This window comes from Orbicella faveolata, unplaced genomic scaffold (assembly GCF_042242905.1).
Source record: "Orbicella faveolata isolate gen_17 unplaced genomic scaffold, um_ofav_v1 contig_12, whole genome shotgun sequence".
Taxonomy (NCBI): Eukaryota; Metazoa; Cnidaria; class Anthozoa; order Scleractinia; family Merulinidae; genus Orbicella; species Orbicella faveolata.
Genome location: NW_028301539.1, coordinates 19,402,501 through 19,423,574, shown reverse-complemented (window position 1 = coordinate 19,423,574; position 21,074 = coordinate 19,402,501). Strand labels below are relative to the sequence as shown.

Genomic DNA, 21,074 nt, shown 5'->3' with positions numbered 1-21,074 from the left:
TCTCCAGCATAAACATGTTTCAGACAAAGCTGCTGAAATCATCCTCAAGTCTTGGCCAGCAGGAACACAAAAGCAGTACAAGCCGTACATCACACAATGGATTGACTTTTGTAGTAAACGGGAGAGTGATCCCTATGACCCGCCTTTAACAGCAGTTTTGGATTTTCTTAATTTATATAATATGGTCATGACGTTTTGTTCCATCTTTTACCATTGTTGAGGAGTATATTGCAAGTGGCAGAGACAAATATATTGTAGACCCCGATCCCAACCAAATCTACACCAAAAGAAACAGAAGGGAATGCTCCATCTCAATTCCAAAGTGCTCATCCAAGATTTGGAATGTTACTGGAATAAAGTACCAAACTTCTGGCTGGGGTAAAGGTCTTGAAAAATTGCCTTTGTTTACTAAGGCTGACATGAAAAAGCACATTGAAAATTCTGGCAAAAAGATGGGAAGTGTGGAACATCATTCAGTTCCCACAAGTTTGAAACCTGTGAAAACTATCCTTGAAGATGAATATTTGAAGGATATTGAAACAAATGAAGATGAACATTGCTTCTATTTTAAATGTAGATGTTATCACAGCTATAAGAACCATGAAACTCCTTATACGATAGAAGTTGCTCTTTGCATTATATCAGGAAATGTGATGGATGCCACCTGTATATGTGCTGTGGGTAAAGTTGGCTATTGTAACCATACATTGGCACTCATGTTGAAAATTTGCAAATACTCCTTGTTTGAGAGCAAAACAACTGAAGATCTAAATGATGAATCAGATGAAAATCCAGCTCTCGCATGTACATCAAAGTTACAACGCCGACACAAGAGAGGTCAAAGGTGATTCAATTCATCCCCAGCCAGCGATGGACTTAATTGTCACAAAAATTAGGCCTGATGATAAGAAAACTGACAAAGCTGTCTGCTGTCAACTTTATGAGGCCTGCAAAATAACAAAGCATGATTTAATAGTTGAAGAGAGGTTTAAAAAGTCCATTGCAGCTATCAAACCTAAAATGGGAATTGCTACACTTGCCTCAAACACACCCAGTGAAATAGTGCAAACCAAATTTGGTAGCAGCCTGGTTGGGTCTACAAACAGTTATCAGTTATCATATACTGAGTCCAACTTTCCTGTGTATGTTAATAAAAGTTCCATTCCAAGATGTCCTGATTCAAATTTGAACATAGACAGCTACCCAAGATTTCCCCTTAAAAATGCTGAGCATTGATTATACCCAGACAATCTTACTAGTGAGGAAAGAACATTTTTATCTTCAGTTAAAGTTGATGAGGATGAACTCAACAAAATTGAACAGGAAACAAGGGAACAGGTGAACAGTTAAAGATGGAAGGAAGAAAGAAAGTTCAGGTTCACAACCTCAAGGGTCCATTTGATTTCCAGCAGGCAAAGAAATCATGATAATTTTGCTTAAGAATGATGCATCCAAAGAGGTTTGTAAGTAGACGTAAAGCACATGGAAGAAAATATGAAGGAGCGGCAATTCTTGAGTATCAAAACCTTATGAAAGTAAGCAAAACACCAGTAGTAGTGCTAAAGTGTGGACTTGTGGTTTCAAAAGAAATTCCAGTCTTTGCAGCTACTCCCAATGGGAAAGTTATTGATTGTTTGTAGTCACCCATTTGGTATTTTAGAAGTTAAGTTCCCATCAACAAAATCTGCTGTTACCCCACTTGATGCTTGTGCTGATCCCAAATTTTTTTGTCAGCAAGTGGGTGACCACTGTTGTTTAAAAACTGATCATGAGTACTATGCTCAAGTACAAGACCAAATGGCAGTGACTGGTGCTTCTTGGTGTGACTTTGCTGTGTATACATTTAAAGGAATGTCAATTCAAAGAATTTCATTTGATCAGGAATTCTGGGATAACATTACTCAAAGACTCAAGTTATATTATTTCCAACATTTTCTAGCCTTTGCTATACAAGAATACAAAACCTAGGATAATGATCAAAGGCCAACAAGATTGTAATCCCTAATAGTGGACTGTTCAACTTTCTTTAAGTTACAGTAACTGTTATTAATGTACAGTAGTGTTTACTTTTTATAGCTTGTCAATGCCTTTTCCAGGCGAACTGTAGCATATTTACTTTCTTGCAACTAAGGGTAGTTTAAAATATTGCTAAGGGGGGATGTTAAGAGACACACCAACTGGTGAAAGATCTTGAATGATGACACCTCTTTCAGCCACAATTGAGTCATTGGCTAGAAAAGGAAGGTCTAAGAATCCCCTTCTCTCAGTTATTTCTCAGTCAGATATACTGCCAGTATAGAGCTGACTCATAAATGAAATATGTCCAGCAGGGGAAATGGCAATCAACCCTCTAAGTGTTGTGTGGTTCTTGTAGCTGCTGAAGAGTCTACTGTTTAACGGTAAACTACTCGACATCTGACACTTGATCTCAGCACAATCTATTGTAGCCCTCTGGTATTAGGATATTTGTTTTTTAAGTCTTGAGGCATGTTATCATCCACTACTTTTTGGGATGGCCAGATGTTCAACTCCAAACCTCAGATACATAAAGTTAACCCAGGAAATTATGATCCTGCTGACAGTAGATTGAGATATGTTGTACAAATGTCCCAGATGACGTTCTGCAAATCCCTGCCTTAATGTACACATGACTAGGAAGAATTCCTCCTTAGAGTTCAGTTTTCTAGGCCTGCCTAAAGCTGGTCCAGCACGAGGTTGAGTATCTGTTTCATAATATTCAGGGTCAACATCACTGCTAGCAGAACTCCAAAATCGGATGTTCTCCCCATTTTCTCCCAGATTTAAGTACGTGTATGTCACCATGAAAACTTTATATGAAGGAAAGCCGGTATAAAATACAATGTATTCATTATTCATTGTTGGGGGGGGGGGGGAGTTCATTGAAAGAGTCATTGAAGCAAGCAAGGGGGAAAACAAATGACATCATCGAAAAGCAAGTGCACACAAGACAGTTTAGTTTTTGGTTGTGATTCTGGACTGTTCAGTCAACAATAACGTGGCCTGTTTCGTTGGGATGCCAGATCGCGTGCTACATAACTGGGACAATTAATGTTACCGAACATAACTTTTGAATCGCGTTGGCTTGGAGATGTTTACTGTGGAAACAGCTTTATTTCATTGGCTACATTTGTCCTGGGATTTGTTGACTAGCTCCAGTGGAGACAAATAGTTCAGTTAGCCTTGGCTCTTACACAGATGCTCCCCCCCCCCCCCCCTCATGAAAAGTTCAGTCTGTATCCAGTTGAAATTGTTCCCAAAAGTACTCTAAAGCCATAAGAGTAAGCCTGGACCAAGGAACGGCAATAGAAATGTTGTCTACTTGTTGTCGCTGGTTGCACAGAGTTTGTTTACGATAAATCAGCTCCAATTGAAAATGTCAGCTAATATTAGTGCTTCCAGCTGAGAAAACTGTATGTAAATTATACTTTTAGAAATTAGCTTTTGTGCCTAAACATGACCAGTTAATTTAAAAATGTTTAGCATGAAGTTTGAAGGCAAATGCAATATTTAGTCCTTTTAAACAAGGACCCGCGCTATAAAAGGCATAGCTCCTCCCCCTCTTTGTCACGCAATCTTTGTTCGTAGTCCTAATCAAAGATGGCGGACTCAGTGAGGAAGATGCGGTAAACCCACTCTGCAATGGAACAAATAAAAACCTACACATTAAGAACTTAATGCGAGTGTAGAACCACCCAAATTGTGAATTTAAGTCAGAAATGTACTAAAATCCTGATCCTTCTAGCGCTAATTGAAGAATTTAGCGAAGGAAATTTGAATTTCCCGCCTGTTACCATCCCTGTCAATCCCTGAACATACGCACCCGCTCACAGACTCCTCGCAGACGATTCGTTGCTTTGTTGAGCCTTCAATATGCCTATGTCATCTTCTATGCAATATTTGGCATGCTCAAAAAAAGGGCATGATGTAATATATGCGTTTTTGGGAATGACGGTTCGGTTCATGGCGGAAGCTGTCGTGCTGTGGTGCCACAACTTCCACTTTGAATCGAGCTAGTTTGCACGCATTGTCTTTGCTTCTTAGGCGCTATTTTATCTTATCAACTATTTTTCGGTGCTTTGGATTTTTCATGGCAGAATCTTTCTCCAAGAAGCCCAAACTAATGCCTCCTCGTGCACAACGGATTAGGTACAGCATACAGCTTGAGGTTGAAGCGGGTATGGAGGAGCGTTTGGAGGGATTGAAAGCTAAAATTCAACGTGTTAAAAGTGCCTTACGTATAACCAGTTGTACACCAATGGGTAACCTTTTGATGATGGAACGATTGCTGAGCTCATTCGAAGAGTTCGAACGAAGTCAGATGGTAATCACAGCCAGTCAATCTTTGTTTTTGTCTACGATACAACAGCCTTCGGCACAACCTTCGCCACAACCTTCGCCACAACCTTTTCCTTCGTGTTCGAAAAAAATAGATGCACAAACGCAAATGGATATCTCTGATCCGTATATTTTGGGTTATGGTGAAAATACAACCGGAAAGTTCGATATCCACACCCAAAGTACGGAGAACGAAGACTATTTTCTTTCATCCAACGATGCGGTGCAAAACCTCATATCTACAATGGCACAATATGGCGGAAGGTGTCCCTTATGTGGCTATCCTCTAGAGTTGCCATCGTTCGATGCGATAAAGCATGGACATGTGGCGCTCGTCAGCGTGGGCTGCGTGGCCGGTCATTCCCTTCGATGGAATTCCAGCAGTATCATCGGTGGAAAGTACACAGCCAATTTGAGGTAAAAGTATAAGTAATTTTTTATATTTGAATTTCCGAAAATTTTGAACTTGACATTTGTGTAAGCTAACACTGCTGTCATTTTTGTTTAGGGTTTTACATGGATTTATCAGTTCTGGCCTTACCGAGACCCAGTATGTCAGTGCTTGTAAGGCAGCTCACATCGGAAATGTGGACGAGAGATACATTACTACCGGTATTACAATTTCTCTGAAATACAATAATCCTCTCTGACAATAGCAGTATTGTTATACTTTAGTTGGTGTACTACACAAAAATTCCCTATACTCATCAGTGATCATGCAATTTCTAGAAAAAGTGTCATAGAGTTTATTTCTTTTCATTGCCTTCTTCCTTGCCATGAGGGAACCAGTTATGCAGCTTATTTTTCTCTTGTGAACATACTTCAGTTGTTCTTTTTCCCTCTTTCCAGTATACACTTCTTTAGGATACAAGAATGCTGTGAAAGTCTGGTATGAGATAAAATTACAGGAAGCTAGGTCGAAAGCACAGCAGGATGCTCAATATCTTCTCCAAGGAGATGTATGTTTCCAAGGCATGATGCAGCCTTTCCGGGAATTTCTGCACTTTTTTGTTTTGTTTGTGAACTATTGATTCAATTAAATTTCATGGAATTTTGTTTCCTTCTTCATAAATTTAGATCATCATAACAGATGCTAGACATGATTCCAGCCGAGCTGCGCAACACACCACAGTTTCTGCTTTATCTTATCGGTGGGGACTTTGAACTATAACCATCTCTGCTTGAATACAACCTAACATGTGGCATTGTTGATAATTCTCTTAATTTTTTTTTTTCAGAAACAAGAAAGTTATTTATTGCCTAAATTGGGATAAAGAAGATATGCCGTCTGCAGCATCTCGAGAAGTACCCATGACTAAAGCAGTGATAGATTCTCTAACAGCTCTTGGTAAGTTGTAATGTTGATTTGATAGTGCACTCTTCTCATAAATGATAAGCACTTCATAATTAGATGCAGGATATGTATGGCTTTTCGTAAATGATCACAGTACCTATATTTCTTGCCAGGATTTATCCCAAAAATATTGTGTGGCTCCAAGATGTTGGAAGACTATATTTATTTTGAACAGGTGTTTGTCACACATAGAAAGGAGGGTTTCTCGCACTGGTTTCTTATGAATAATGTTTCATGAATATTATGCAAATACTACTTGTTTCACACATGTATAATCTGTGTGTTTTATGAAGTCTAAAAGCCTATGTTTCTTTGCTAAACTCTTGTATTGACCCTTGCAACACCTGTAGGTCATCGTGTTGGTGAAGTTGCACATGACTATGTGCCGGCATTGAGGCAGTGGCTTGCAACCAAAGGGATTAGGAACTCATATGACAGTTGGCATGGTAGGTCACCAACCAAATTACTAGGTTTCACTAGTAAGGATTAGCTTGTAATCAGCATCAAGCTAGTAGCTATGGTCTGTTTTAGTCTCTGTGATAAGGAATGGTAGTTCTTGTTTTCCTTTTCCTTAATAAAGGTGGGAAGGGTGTCAAGAAGGCCATCAAAAAGGTTGCCAATGGGCTTGTTAGGGACTCAGAGAGATCATGGTTTGCAGAGTTGTCTGACAAAGGTAATTCTCCATTGTAGGATACAAACTGAAACTAACATAAGCTCTGCAAAGGCCCTCTTTGCATTCGAAGTGGCTTGTTTGTATGTCATATTCATCTTTGCTTAAATTGTGTGGTGCAAATCCTATGAATTACAGTACCGTTACTTGAAGTTAAAAAACCTTCTAAAAATGCCATTGTTTTGACAGTGAAGTGCACGAAGACGCATATCTATTATGCAATGAAGAATTGCAATGGTGATGCTGATGAGCTGAGGCGATACATAGTAAACATTGTAGACCATTACCAGGTAAAGGGGTTCACTAGGAACTTGTACATTTGAATTGTTATCTTAATTTTCTGACAACAAGAGATTATTTCCAAGGACACAAGTAGATATGAGTGGTTAGTGGCTGTTGTGACAATGTAAGTTTCTATTACCGTCACCCCACAGGTGACCCCTTTACACCTTGTCATTAGCAAGGTTGTACAAGTTACTGATTCAGAATCCATGACTCTACATACTAAAAATTGTATAGATGATTGAATGGTTCTTCTATTCATTTTATCTGTGTGGTATAGGGGGATCATTCAAATTGCCATCAGGAGTCTCGGTGTCGTCAAGAAGGCTATGTATGCAGCAAAAAACCTCTTGTTACTGAGCAGGCTATTGCAGCATACCGGAAGGCTATAGTGGGTACCAACATCTACAAATTTGCTGAAGATTATGCCTTGGTAATAATAATTCATACATCAATATCTATGGTATGGAATTGTATCTTTACTTCACAGATCTACAAATAACCACTACATTTCATACTGAATGTGGAAAGTCCACGAGTAGGCAGCAACATTACTCCCACCTAAGAAAGAGAGATTGGCTCTATACATGTTTTATTTACAATACAAAAGCTTTCTTCAATGGCATAACTTTGAACTTATTACCTCTATTTACTGTAGTGCCGAGATACTTTCTGGATAGAATCACTGCATATGGTGATGCTTATTTATGCACAGAAGCGCATCCATTTCAGTCGTAAAGACACCTATGAAATGAGAATGCAGCTTGCAGTTCTTGACTGGGTATGTACCACAACACTTTTATTTGTATTCATGTATCTTCACAAAAAGTGGAAAAACATAGACAGAGGATAACGAACGTCCACACAAGGACACTTATTCTTTTCACTGTTATAGAAATTGCACTATAGACCAGTAATTGTTAATTATAACTATTATTCAAATTATTATCATTATCTTTACCATCAACTTTCTGGTGGGGGGGGGGGGGGGAGAATTCCCATATGAAAAGGTCAGGAGTGCTAGCCGAAAATTTTGCATAAAAAGAAACCCTAACAGTTACCAAGACCCTATGTCGTGGGCGTGGCTTGCAATTCTTTTCACCCTCAAGAAGTACCAATTGTAAGACAACACATTGTGTCCTGTCAAATTTTTTTTGGCTCATTAACCTAAAAGGTAGTGCAAAAGTTCCCGATGTGGACCTTTTGAGGCTGAACACCCTAAGATGAACCGAAACTACTATTTTAACCCCAAAAAGGTATGATGAGCACCCCCATCTTTTTACATGGGAGTCCCCCCCCCCCCCACCCCAAGTTAGCTCCCTTTATTGAAAAATAGAAATTAAAGCTAACTGAAGAAAGCAGCAATGGACAGTTGCATATGAAGTACATGACCTGTCCTTGGTTGCTGTGGTATGTATTATTTTCCTGTTCTATTTCAATTTTTTAGAATGAGAATGTGCTGCGTGAAGCCACATCTGAACAGTACTATCAGACCAGTCGCCAACCGGACAGAATTGCCCCACACAGGGTACTGTCAGATAAAACCTACGAGTTCAAGGATGGCATATGGACAACTTTTTATAATTCATTGTAACTCAGTCCGTTGCTTGAAGGCTGACGAGTGTAAAATTAGAATGCTGTAGTTTTAGATGCCGTGCAAAACTGTGTATCAAGAAAAAAAGAAGTACTCTTGCAGAAGTTGTTGACACTGTACTGAAAAACAAAAAAGGTTCACCATGTCAAGTAACTGTTAAACTGCGTTGATTTATTGGGCTGGAAGCGAAAAGTGAGGTCTATCCATGATGAAACTGACGCTCACAAGAAAGAGCTTGCTTGCTAATGTCGCTTCTCACGAGCGACGATGCCCTTGATAGGGGACGTTAAGGGGGTTAGGCCACCTATCACGAACGTCCTTTATCACGCAATGTGGCATAACCTCTCTAACGTCGTCAATAAGGCAACCCAGTTGTTGTTTTTTTTCCAGATACGTTGGGTTGTCCCAAAGCCCGTTGTCCTTGAGGGTCTTCCAATACCACTTATAGTCTTTTCGCCTTTTTGTGTGGTTGGTTATGCGTGCATCACATCTTCCGTTTGGTTTGAATTCAGAAGATGTGATGCACAGAGCTCGGAGACAGAAGTCACAGGTTGACTCTGGAACTTGGGGCGGCGCAGCTACGCCAGACTCATTGTTGGCGAAAATAGCAACGGCCTCGTCGTTTTTTCGAGGAAAGAGACGAACAGGTGATGGCCGTAGTGGTTCTTCATCGATTGGTACGGCAAAGCGCTTCCTCGCTGTAGAAAAAAAAAAAAAAGTTTAGAATAAAAATTCGGATGGAAGTGAACAGGGGCAACTCAAGGGTAAATACAATGAGTCATACACACAACCTCTTATGATAATCCCAAATTGTTACAGGGAAATCAACTTACATGAAGGGAATTGTTCAAGATTGCATATCAGTCCTGGAAATATCCACTTGATCATATGTAGTTTATGTGATACATATCAATGGTACAACTCTATGACAACTGGAGACCATGTCATAATCTTTGGGAAACTAAACCAAAAATTTGGAAGCTGTTCCCTTGCTATAAACAATTCCGCCCGAGCAGAGATTCCCACTACTCTAATAAAAATACATGAACGGATACAAATCCACATTGAATGTTTTAGGTGTCGCCGGAAGCAGGATGATGTAACCTTCGACACCGAGGAACCAAGTTCCATTTGTTATCACTGAGAAAAGGCGCGCAATTCGAAAACTGTTGCTCCATCAAAACAGTCAAATTATTATCAAACAGTTTTTCTGCTTTTTGTCGCTGGCTGAAGTCTTTCCTGCAATCTTCGAGAAGCCGAGTTTGTGAAGGTTGTAAATAATAAGTTATAAGTTGTAAATGGTGCGTTAAAACTGTAGTCTACTAACCGTTTCCACTTTGGATGCTTCGTACGGACACAACTTCGCAGGCCACCTCTGGAATTTCTTGAAGGAGACGAAAAAACTGGTCCTTTTTACTTTCATCAATCTCAAGAGTTACCTACGTATGAAGGTAACAAAGACATTCGCGAAATACAGCTCTAGAGGCTAACAAATGATACAGAGAGAATCGATGTAACAGAAAAAAAATATTTACTTACCTGCACCCGTTTTCCATTGGCATTATTTTCAGCTCCACGCAACATTGTACAGACTCGTTCCACGCGTCAGATATTTCGATTTAAAAAAAATAGTTACGGAATGACAGCCTTTATTAGTCTTGTAAGCACTGTGCGCAGCACTAGTAGCAGATATGAGACCTCCGTGCGTATCGCACGACCCGGAGATGTTGACAGCTCCGTGTCTAGAGTGAAATGATTGACTGCTCGCCCAGTCCAAGGCTCCTTATATAGCGCGGGTCCTTGTTTAAACCTGCGAGTCTACGGAAACTGCACCGTCACGCAACGTATCAAGAAATCATGGTTTATCAGTCAAGAAGGCCTCAACTTGCCAACCACAAATACACAGAAAATACTGGGCTTTGTCATTATTATGCTTGTTAAAAAGGGACAAAACAGCAAGATCATTATTTATATGACAAGACAGTGATATATACATCAAGATTTGTGTATATACATCAAGATCCATATATATATACATTAAGATTTGCATATGTACATCAAGATTCGTGTATATACATCAAGATTCGTATATATACATCAAGATTCATATATACATCAAGATTTGCATATATACATCAAGATTCGACAGCTATTAATCAAGCATTGTATATGTACAGGAACATTAAAATTCGTGTATGTACATTAAGATTTGTGCATATTCATCAAAATCCGGGCATACAATGAAGATCTCTAGATACATTAAGATTTTTGTATATATTAAGATTCGTGCACTTCGGACATAAGGGAAAGCGTAACCGCTGGACCGATTATCGTGTGTTCAAACGGCGACCGAAAAATGGCGGCAAACATGGCGAATTCGTCGCTGCCCAACGAGGAAGACATCTCCTCCTTGGTTCACCGTGTTTACAGAGCCATGACAGAAGAAGTGCCTCGTGAAAGGTCACGAGTCAGTGGAGGTAACTCCAGCAATGTTGAAGAAGAGTTGTCGAGAAATTTTCGAATTCCCCGTGTTGGCGTACAGCAGCCTCCGTTGTACAATCCACGAGTGAATTATGGAAGCAATGGTAATAGTGGAAAGAAGGGGAAATTAAGATCAAGTTCCTGGAAAGGAAAGTCAGCGAAAGAAAGTCCGCACAGTATCTCTTGTAAAGAATTAGTGCTGTTGCCAGCTCCTAATGTTGATGAAGTTCCACGCTTTGGCAAAAAACGAAAGCTTCAGGAAATGGGCCTAATAGTAGATGGCTTCCCCCTTGACAAGAACTGGGACGAGAGCCAACTGAAGCTTAAGGTACCTTTCATCACTGCCATTTTCGTTTTATTTATGCTGTAATTCTACTCCTCTCTTGTGCACCCCTCGCCCTGCCCCCCCCCCTCCCCCTGCCTTCATTGAAACACGAAGCATTTTTTTCAAAATAATTCATTCACCTTGAAACTTTGAATATCTTAAAACAAGAGAAAGTATCGTGTGATATGGTACTATGGGATTAATTGGTAGCTGCTTAGACTGACTAATACAGTGGACTAGGAGGACATAGTGATGGTGTTCTTCCCATTGGCGGCAGGGGTCGGGGGGCGGCTGGGTACCTCTGTTCAGAAAAAAAAATCATATCTGGTACACCATTTAATGCTTATTATTCATGCTAATGGTATCTAGTAGTGATGGGTTAGTTGTTGATTTTTTGTTTTGTTTTTGTTTTGATCAGGTTGGGGGTGCTCTGGTTGATGTCTTACGGGATGAAGAGGGAGGTGTTATCCCATTTGAATTTGTGAAAAGTATTGGAAAAAGTATATGCCCTCTCAATCTATTTAGTGATAAGGAGCTTACAGGTGCCACACTAGCTGGATTATGTCGACAGGGCCCAATATATGTAAGAGCAACAAAGCAACTAAGATTCTGGCCAACGGAGGATGCGAGTGATGATGATGAAGACAATGAAGAGTTCAAGAGAAGGCCAGAACAGGTTCCTGAGAAAAGTGCCAGAGGTACATGTATCTGTTCCTAATATTATTTAACTGATTGTATAATTATGTACATTGTATGCCATGAAGACTGACAGCAGCAGTTGTGAGTAAGGCTCAGTCATGGAGCATTTTTTGCCATGGACTGTCAATGACTGGAAATTAAACATTAGTGGATAAATCACTTGTCTGTCTTTATACAGGGAATAAATCTGTAATGCTGTGATTGAGAAACATTGCACCTGCAAATGTCATCAAAAAAGACACTTCAACAAACTAGTCAAACTAATCCTACTTTGTTGTTCTAAATGTAAGGGAGAATCCAAGTTGGAAACAGCAGCTCACAGTCAAATTGTATACCAAACAACTTGCCAAGGGGTAGCACTCTTGAAGAAGCTATAAATTTACCAGGCCCAAGTGGTGCTCAAGATGTAAACAATCAATTTGAGGAAGCTGACTGCCTTCCACCCAAGGACTGCATTGGGATTGAACCTTCTTGTAGTAATTTTCTGGAAATTGACACCTTGCATGACTCAGACATTCATGAAGTTGAAGATATAACAAACAATGACCAAGCAACAGGTACTAACATTACCAATAGTACATGAAATATACATTATGCCTCTAATACAATACCACTTATCGAATATATTACATTTTGAAGGGACATGAAATTGTCTTGATTCTGTTTTCTGACATTTCACACACCAGGGGTTACAAAAAATTGATTCAATCAATGCCGGTTTTTATGTGAAGAAATTCATACATGTTCTTACATTAGGAGCTATTTAGCCAGGTCATTTGTGATCAGGGCAAAGATTGGTGACTTATTTTGATGACACTGCATTGAAATGTTTAAGTATATAGATGAGAGCCTGTTTTATCACAAGTAACCAGCAATTTTGGGGAACTTGAACTGTGGCATTTGTATAACAATTACCAGAATTGGGTGAATGTGCTTCCATATCAGTGTAAAGTAAACCCTTAAACTGTCCCAACAATAGGCTTCTTATCTTATGGTGATTGTAATGAAATGCTTTATCCACTTTTTTCAAGCATGTGTCAGTCGTTTAAGGGAAATGTTCCCAGATATGTCATCAGAGTACCTCAAGAAAAAACTAGAAGAGAATGGTGATGATTTGGACCTGGCAGTGTCAGATATTCTTAAAGCATGGGACTGTAAGTAAAGAAATTTGAAGTGCCACTCTTAATTCATGCTTATTTAATTTATTTTAATTTATGATATTTATTAATTGTCTATAGTAACCTCCTAAATCCTGAACATTTTAGGTTTTCCAGTCTTGTATTGCAATACAACAAAGAGGCTTAACTCAGTGAATCTACAGATTGCCAGGCACACTTTCAAAAATGTTGACCCTTCAAAAGATTTATATAAAAATATATATCTTTTGTTTTCTTTTGTTTTTCTTAATGCATGTTACATGAATACAAAAGATATATAGTTTGCAAAGGTCAACCTTCCTGAAAACGAGTGTATGGTTCAGGTAGTTATGTGGGTTTTGATAAGACAAACACAGCAAACCTCTTCTATAGTTGCTTAATACAAAAAGTTGTTTTCAATAAATGAAATGTATTATTGGAAAAAAACTTATTGCATTAAGTTTAATAAGTTCACTGAATTTTAATAAACTTAGAAACGATTCAAATAAATTTGTTACGATAAGTTTTGCAATTATGCATTTACACAGATACATCTAGTGTGACATTGGAGAGCCTTCTTGAACAGCTTGGTACAAAAGTGAAAGGTGATGTATTCAAAATCAAAGTTGATCCTGACGATATCCTTGGTGATGCATTGGCCATTTACAAAGATCCTGAGTTTGACCCTGCTTCGCCAGTAAGAGTAACTTACAGAGGACAACCCGCTGTTGATCTTGGGGGCGTTAAACGTCAGTTTTTTACTGATGTCCTTGGTGAAATGGCATCCTCGACACACCTTGCCTTTCTAGAGGGTCCTGATTTACGAAGATTGCCTGCCTACAACAGTGGTGTTATCTCAAGTGGACTGATGAAACTATTTGGCAGTGCAGTAGCTCATGGCATTGTTCATGCTAAAGTTGGGATTCCTTTTCTGTCACAAGCTTTCTACTGGTACATTGCCACAGCTGATGTGAATAAAGCCATTCCCTATGCATCACCCGCTGATATTTGTGACCAAGATATCAGGCATTATGTTGATGCAGTAAGTTAATTTCATGTGTGTACTTTTGAATGGATACATGTATTCTTACCATAACTCGACAGATAAATGTCATCTGAAAAAGTCTGGGTTTACCTTGTATGCATATGTCTTGCACCTTTTATTAATTAATGCATTCAATTCACTCTAATTGAAAATTACTGTAATGAATATTCTGCTTGTGCACTGAAAAGCGGTTAGTATTTTTAAAAACTCTTATGGATCTTCATACCGTGGATTTTTTAGGGTTAGTCCTGGCGCTCTTACTCCTAACTAAAGAGAAGAAAGAAATGCTGATTGTGATAATAATGGTGTTTGGGGGTACATTTCTATTTTTTTGTTGTTTCTTTAGGTTTTGTCATTGACTGATAAGGATGACCTGTTGGGGTTGAATGAAGATGACAAGTTCATTGAAATTTTGAGTGCAAGTGGTGTTACCTCACATCTTTCAGTGAGTCTATTTACAACTTCATTACTACAACCACTCCTCTCGGTAGAGTTCCACACCTTATGTGGAGTTAGTTGCCAAGTGAGAAGAGTGATCACTCTAACTTACATTAACACTTTTTACTGAAAGATGTAAGGGCTTGATTGCCAGTTCTGAAGTTTAAATGCAGACAGGGATGAGTTTTTAATTTTTACTTAATGACAAAATTGAGCCATCGCAAGAATGATAACATAAAAATAGCCATCAGTCAATACTTTTTAAAACATAGTGGATAAAAGAAATTATCACTTTTCGCTTTGCTGTTTACTACGGCTTGTAAGAAATTACGTCACTTTCTGATACCATGGTTATGTCAAATAAAACAAACTGCATATTTTGAAGTAGTTTGTAATTCTTTGCATACAAACTAAAGTGTATTTTTTGCAGGTTCAAAACAGAATGAACATTGTGCAAGCAATTATGCTTCACTATGTCTTGAACACAAGAAAGGTCTGTATGGATCAATTCCGGGAGGGCCTTAGAACCCTAGATGTCTTACAAAGCATTGAAAAGCACCCAAGTGTTTGGGAGCCATTGTTTGTGCATAGGGATAGCTCAATGACAACTGAGGAGTTCAAGTCAGTGTTGAAGCCACCAATCTCCATGAATGAACGTCAGCAAGTTATCTGGGAATATCTTCTTCGCTTTGTGGACTCTTGTTCACTTCATGGTAACTTTCTTGCACATATTGCACATACCAAACTGTAAAAATGAGCTATAATTTAACATGCAGGTCACAAAAAAAACTAAACATGGTTTCTATCTTTAAATGTCTTGATAGAATGTTTGACTTTGTAATACTTTATAAAATCATTTTCCAAAGGCATTAGTGTAGGATTTGCTTACAAATTATGTGTGTAAGTCTCCAAACTACATATTGAATTACTTGTTATATCCAAGGTAAGGTAAGGAAACCTTATTATTTTAGAGTCATAAACGTAAGGAGTGGTTGCCCAATCTCCTGACTGTTTACACTAACATTTTTACTTACAAAATTCGCAAAGATAAATCCAGAATTAAAATATAAAATATTCCTAAAAACGTCTAATTCTCGTATTAAGTATTTCAATTAGACAAAGTATATACAGTTCACACACTGGCACCCTGCAAACTCCACACTGTTCAAACGAGAATGAAACTGTGCTAAAGTGGTTGAGGATTACATCTGCATGCCCCTATGCTACTGTAATTTGTGCAGTCTTTATGAAAATGAGTGAGCAATGCATGGTGATAAAGAAAAAATGATTGAAAGGCATGTGACAGTAGGGCCCTAAGCGACCCCTGATCTAATATTGAAATTCCCTCTTTGATTTACAAGCATATCCAGTGCAAATTGGAAAGAGAATCCAACAATTATCAGAAGTCGCTTGGGCTTTATTCCAGGCACCCATTCAATGTGCATGAGAAATCTTTCTTGACATCACCTGAAATTTTGCCTTTCAGATTTAAAGAAACTGACCAAGTTCCTAACAGGAAGTGAAAACCTGAGTTCATCTGGAGCAAAAGTAAAGGGGATCACTGTTAGTTTTGATGGGGAAGCTGGTGTATTTTCATCTACTTGCACCTTAAAATGTGAATTGCCACCTGATTTTCCAGATTACGAGAGTTTCACTGAAGTAATGTTAGCAGTGATAAATGATATGCACCGTTCATCCTTTACTGTGGTTTAATACTACATCCAATGTGATTTTGTTATCAAATCAGTCTTGACCTGTAGACCCCTGTCTACTATGGGGCCCATGTTTTAAAAAGGAAAATTTGTAATTCAGGTTACAGTTAGAAGAAAAAAAACTTTCAAATGTTCTGCATGAAGAGCTTTAGATTTTGCATCCACGTTTTGTTTTCACTTGTTGGAAATGTTCATGTTATGTAATGGATCAGAGTGGTGGTGTCTCTTGATAACCATACTGGTTGTAACAGTATAAGTATAAGTAACAGTATAAGTTTTAAGTTATAAGTTCCAAGTTATCATTGAACAAACTTTAAATGAAAAAAAGAATACTCATCCTAGATTAAAGTTAGTTTGTCTGCGTAGTGCTGGTTTCAACTAAAACAAAAGTTTTTTTTTTCTGGTTTTTGCTCATTGCTTCTTTGCTAATAACAGCATCCTTAACCCAAGCTCTCTAGAAAGTCAACAACAGTTAAATACTTGTAAATGCCATGCGCGTCATCGCTGATGGTTTCCAGAAGCCTTTCCAAATCAGTACTTTGCTCATCTGATAGTAGTATTGAGCATTCAGGAACAGAAACTTCATTGCAGGTTTGCAGTGCTGGAGAAGGCCCATCATCATCAATGCCATAGTCACTGAAGTCTGATTGCACGTCTTCCAGTACTTCAGTGACAGCAACTAGGTCAGTATTACTGTTTGAGAGCATGCCTTCAATCCACAGTTGCCTGGGGGTTGTGTTACTTGCAGTTGTGAGACCATGGAAATTCCATTCCTGTGTCAATTGGTGTAAGGAATCGTTAACCATGGGAAGGTATATAAATTGTAGGGAAAACAAGTGGATTTCATTGGTGGGTTCAAAAAATCCATGCCTTTCAAGATACATGAAAATGTTCTTGTACTTGCTTACAACCACGCGGTTGACTTCTCTCCATAATCTCTCGATTCTTTGGTTATGCACTGACTTTCCTGTAATAATACTACCTCGGTTCAAGCCACGTTCTTGTAGCATGTACCTTGCTACATCAATATTTTCAAGGCCTTGGTCAGACCGAACACGCGAGGGTAAAGAATACTGTGCCACAGCCTGTCGAAAAAGTTCAAGTACAGTAGAAGCCTTGTTGTTTGTTGATGCCCGTAGGTAAACTATAAGCCGCGAAAAGCCATCGATCCCACCATGTATGACGATCCTATATGGCTCAATTAGCTTGTGATCACCATCTATATGCCACAGGGCATTTGGACATGGTACGGAGTATTTTCTTCTTACAATTCTAAAACTGTGTTGCCTGATGGCAGACATTATAGGATTCACTCGTGCAATGGAGTCTCGCACTCGAGTTATCTGAATTTTCAATCCCCTTGCCCTCAGCCCTCCTTCAACAAGATGTCTGCCAGCATCAGGAGTGTTTTCTAAAATATCCCTTACATGCTCATCCAAATCTTCGTCTTCGATATTTGAGAAAGCATCTTGACCAATAGGCATTTCAAACTCCTTTCTGCGTCGAATAAGTGTCTTAGAAGAAATGTTGAGCATTCTTGCTATGTCTACCCACTTGAAAGATTCATTTCGCAGACGAGTTACAAGATCCCTGTCTACGAGATATCGCGGCCGACATGCTCGGCTTGTATGTTCTACAGGGCAAGGGCGGTCAAGCGGTGAATTTCCTACCTCATCCGCATTTGCCTGATAAAACAGATTCCTGGAATGATAATTTTCCTGAAGCATGTGTACGGCATTTCTAAGCCCTTGTAAGTCCTGAAGTACACGGTCTGAACCAGCCGTACACGCTCTAAAACGACTTGACATTAAATCAAGAGTAGGCACAAAATCACCAAGGCGGGATTCAAAACTATCTGCTCGATTTGGCTTGTATTCACAGTTTAATCCTTCAATGGCTTCATGAACTGTGCGTAGCAAGGATTCAAAAAACTGCTCAAGATTTGGCACAACATCGGCCATGTTGAAACTGGGTTGAGGTCTGGGAATGAGAACATCTGCGCTATTGTTTGGCCAGCGGTTACCATGGATCACGAAATAGCACCATGTGTACTCATCACGAATCTTGATGTATATATATGAATCTTAATGTATATACACGAATCTTGATGTATATATGCAAATCTTGATGTATATATGAATCTTGATGTATTTACACGAATCTTGATGTATATACATGAATCTTGATTTATATACACGGATCTTGATGTATATGTATGAATCTTGATATATGTATATCACTGTCTTGTCATATAGATAGTGATCTTGTTGTTTTGTCCCTTTTTAACAAGCATACATTATGTTATATCTGTCCATAACACTGCAGTTGTTGATGTAAATATGCTGATTTTAACAATGGACGGGAGTTGAAAGTAATGAAATCAATCAAGAGTAAATTTTCTTCTGACAGTTGCAGACTGCACAGCACGACATGCACAATGTTTACTAGAATTCATTTTCCACAGAAATTGTCGGGATTTTCAGCTGATCGAAGGAATTTCAATGTGACATAATTCAAATATGCAATTGCAGAAAGTTCTGTCCAGGAACTGGAACTTTGTATGATTGTTGCATGATTGATTGATTGTTCCTTGTTCATCTGAGAATTTCGTGCATATACAGAAAGCGAATGTTTACCCACCTTATAATAAATGGGGCATCAAAAATAAATATGGCAGTGAATGTCTGAAAAACACTAAGACCTCAGGCCTAAGACTCCCTCTGAATCTCAAAAACAAGTCAAAATTCGCCAAAAAACAACACCTGGTAAGAATAATGACACTAATGGCCACCGCACAAAAACACTCAACCTTTTGCTAGTGGAACCCAGTCTAAATGCCAAGTAGAAACCGTGTGACAAACACTTTGCTCTCGTGGACAAATAAATAAATAAATAAATAAATGAATAAATATCGCTGACGTTGACAAACTGTGGGAAATTCCGCACAAAAATCAATACCCGACTTTGCTAAATTTTACAAAGTTCGAGGATCACACAAGGAATCCTTCAATTAAAAATTGTTCAACAGTAAATCTACAATCAAAATGGTGATTTACTTTCCCAAACCCATCGGATCCGGCACTTGGGTAGTGCATTTGAACGCAATTTTGGCTCAGGGGGCGAGAAAATGCCGGGGGGTTGGATGTTGAAGCTTGGAATTGAACGGCGCATTAGTCAAATTGGCCAGGTATTTTCAAGTTGCTTCGCAATCAAAAACTCTCTACCGGTGAAATTCTGGGCTGGGTGCAGTAGGTTTTCGAAATTAATTCGTCACCAGAGCTACACATTTACACTTGTTTGTCACCAGGTTGACTTTCGCAGCGACACGAGGTTGTGACGAATCGATTCGATTTGTAGCAAATTTGTCACCCCTTAAACAAAACAACCGCACTCCAATGCATGAGCCTCTCTACATCTAAGCTCACATATATCAAAAGCTGCAACTTGTAATACGCTGACATAAAAAATCTGTTTTAACTACTTCATACCCACGCATGCTGGACGAGAGTGAAGCAGACACTGGCAGCCGACTAACTGATCACGCGGACATTCCATCGAAACAGCTGAAAGCGTCAGGGAACAGCTGAAAACAAAAACACAAAGCTGCAGTCAGATGTTGAGTCTATTCTAAGTTAAGTTCCGCTGAAATGTTACTTCATAAAAATAATGCTAAGTCTTGTTTCCACGGACTGTTTCGGACGCAAAATACCCAGTTATGAAATAAGATCGTCGTCGAAGGTACGAGCGTAAACAGCCGTGGTCGAATGTAAGCTGAATGTCTTCAGCTGAAAATGCACATTTAAACATTTTAAGTCTCTTTTATAGACAACTAATTCCTTAGATCCTAACTGCTTGGACAATGGGGTTCAAAAACCACGTTTTAACCTCTAAAATTAACACACCTACCTCCAAACAACCATCGATGGACGACGACACGTGAAAGAATGCCGACTTGAGTGATGCTGTCAGCTGTCGTCGAAAGACGGCGACAGAGGAGAGACTGGGGAAAAAGTGGGTACGTGTAATGTAACTAAACTTGTCACGATCCAGGACCATGTCACGCTTACTTATCTCCTATAATTTCCTTGTAGTTTCCTTGTAGATTTCAATGAAATCTACAAGGAAACTACAAGCAAATTATTTCAATGAAATCTACTACGTTTAAGTCTAAAAATTATCGAAGCGACTTTCCACTGCACAGCTTCGAGTCTTCGACAACTGGGAATGAAAATCTTCGGAAACTACGGAAATCCAGCAGAAATGTAAGGAAACTTTTGGACTCAAACTTTCTTTTACATTCTTCCCTTGTAGTACTGGCCTTGAAGAACACCTACTAGCTCTGCTAGCTGAAATATTAACCAACAAATACGTACCTTCTTTCTCATTCCCTTGCAATCAGTTAATTCTACTACGAAAATGACAAAGTACGACTAGGGTAAACGTGGCTCTCCGGGTGTCATGAAGCCATCGTCATCGTCATTATTATCTTGTCCGAGTCAGGAAGCCATAAAACAAGGTCTCTGCAAAGATTATCTCCCGGGAATTGTCTTTCTCGCCGGGATTTCCTTTACATCTATCTATCCGCTACGCCACTGGTAGCCAAAGATGAGGCGTTCTTGACGTTTCTAAGCTGCGTTGTAGGCGTATTGCGGAGAAGGAGACGAAGAGGCGAGAAACGCGAGGAAGAAGACAAGCATCCCAAACTCACGATTCCAGGGATCGGCGATCAAATATTAATGATTTATGTACGCGTATCGAGTGAGACGTGACCACCTAAAGTGCGGGGTGTTGTGTTACACTATCTGAGCGCTCTAAAATGGCATTGTATAGAGTTTAAAATAACGAAGAATAAAGAAGCTCAGCAAAATAAAATGTTACTATTTTTAAATAAAATAAAACAAATATACCCGCCTTGCCTGGCTTCCGCTGTCCATTTGGCCTATTTCATCGTTTTGGGGGTTTCTGAGGTGTTTGTAGCGGCT

General features: G+C 39.1%; 4 protein-coding genes and 1 pseudogene across 4 annotated transcripts; 3 read left to right on the top strand and 2 right to left on the bottom strand.

Annotated features, from left to right (window-relative positions):
• The first annotated feature begins 870 nt into the window (after nt 1-870).
• Nucleotides 871-1,998, top strand: LOC149117006 (uncharacterized; annotated as a pseudogene).
• A 2,110-nt stretch (nt 1,999-4,108) lies between these two features.
• Nucleotides 4,109-8,360, top strand: LOC149117005 (uncharacterized). The gene is made up of 11 exons (XM_089282708.1): nt 4,109-4,773; nt 4,865-4,968; nt 5,206-5,315; nt 5,434-5,507; nt 5,595-5,704; nt 6,061-6,156; nt 6,291-6,383; nt 6,570-6,670; nt 6,943-7,095; nt 7,321-7,443; nt 8,110-8,360. The coding sequence occupies exons 1-11, from the start codon at nt 4,109-4,111 to the stop codon at nt 8,254-8,256; spliced, it is 1,776 nt and encodes a 591-aa protein (XP_089138834.1). The 3' UTR covers nt 8,257-8,360.
• Nucleotides 5,581-9,840, bottom strand: LOC149117004 (uncharacterized). The gene is made up of 3 exons (XM_089280627.1): nt 9,796-9,840; nt 9,584-9,695; nt 5,581-8,954 (listed from the first exon to the last, which is right to left on the bottom strand). Exons 1-3 carry the CDS (start codon nt 9,838-9,840, stop codon nt 8,512-8,514), a joined length of 600 nt encoding a protein of 199 aa, XP_089136753.1. The 3' UTR covers nt 5,581-8,511.
• A 48-nt stretch (nt 9,841-9,888) lies between these two features.
• On the bottom strand, nt 9,889-20,120 carry LOC110059591 (uncharacterized). The gene is made up of 2 exons (XM_089282709.1): nt 19,999-20,120; nt 9,889-19,675 (listed from the first exon to the last, which is right to left on the bottom strand). The coding sequence occupies exon 2, from the start codon at nt 18,051-18,053 to the stop codon at nt 16,533-16,535; it is 1,521 nt and encodes a 506-aa protein (XP_089138835.1). The 5' UTR covers nt 18,054-19,675; nt 19,999-20,120; the 3' UTR covers nt 9,889-16,532.
• Nucleotides 10,613-16,481, top strand: LOC110059589 (uncharacterized). Its single transcript, XM_089282707.1, has 8 exons — nt 10,613-11,065; nt 11,481-11,760; nt 12,052-12,318; nt 12,793-12,915; nt 13,446-13,939; nt 14,289-14,387; nt 14,811-15,093; nt 15,867-16,481. Exons 1-8 carry the CDS (start codon nt 10,613-10,615, stop codon nt 16,091-16,093), a joined length of 2,226 nt encoding a protein of 741 aa, XP_089138833.1. The 3' UTR covers nt 16,094-16,481.
• Nucleotides 20,121-21,074: the final 954 nt, after the last annotated feature.

Coding starts and splice junctions, on each gene's coding strand:
- LOC149117005 (XM_089282708.1), top strand. CDS start 4,109: ATGGCAGAATCTTTCTCCAAGAAGCCCAAACTAATGCCTCCTCGTGCA. Junction 5,705..6,060: donor AGATTCTCTAACAGCTCTTG/GTAAGTTGTAAT, acceptor CAACACCTGTAG/GTCATCGTGTTGGTGAAGTT. Junction 7,096..7,320: donor TTGCTGAAGATTATGCCTTG/GTAATAATAATT, acceptor TATTTACTGTAG/TGCCGAGATACTTTCTGGAT.
- LOC149117004 (XM_089280627.1), bottom strand. CDS start 9,840: ATGTTGCGTGGAGCTGAAAATAATGCCAATGGAAAACGGGTGCAG. Junction 9,696..9,795: donor CCAATGGAAAACGGGTGCAG/GTAAGTAAATAT, acceptor CTTCATACGTAG/GTAACTCTTGAGATTGATGA. Junction 8,955..9,583: donor AAGCATCCAAAGTGGAAACG/GTTAGTAGACTA, acceptor TTTTTTCTACAG/CGAGGAAGCGCTTTGCCGTA.
- LOC110059589 (XM_089282707.1), top strand. CDS start 10,613: ATGGCGGCAAACATGGCGAATTCGTCGCTGCCCAACGAGGAAGACATC. Junction 12,916..13,445: donor TATTCTTAAAGCATGGGACT/GTAAGTAAAGAA, acceptor GCATTTACACAG/ATACATCTAGTGTGACATTG. Junction 14,388..14,810: donor GTGTTACCTCACATCTTTCA/GTGAGTCTATTT, acceptor TATTTTTTGCAG/GTTCAAAACAGAATGAACAT.
- LOC110059591 (XM_089282709.1), bottom strand. CDS start 18,053: ATGGCCGATGTTGTGCCAAATCTTGAGCAGTTTTTTGAATCCTTGCTA.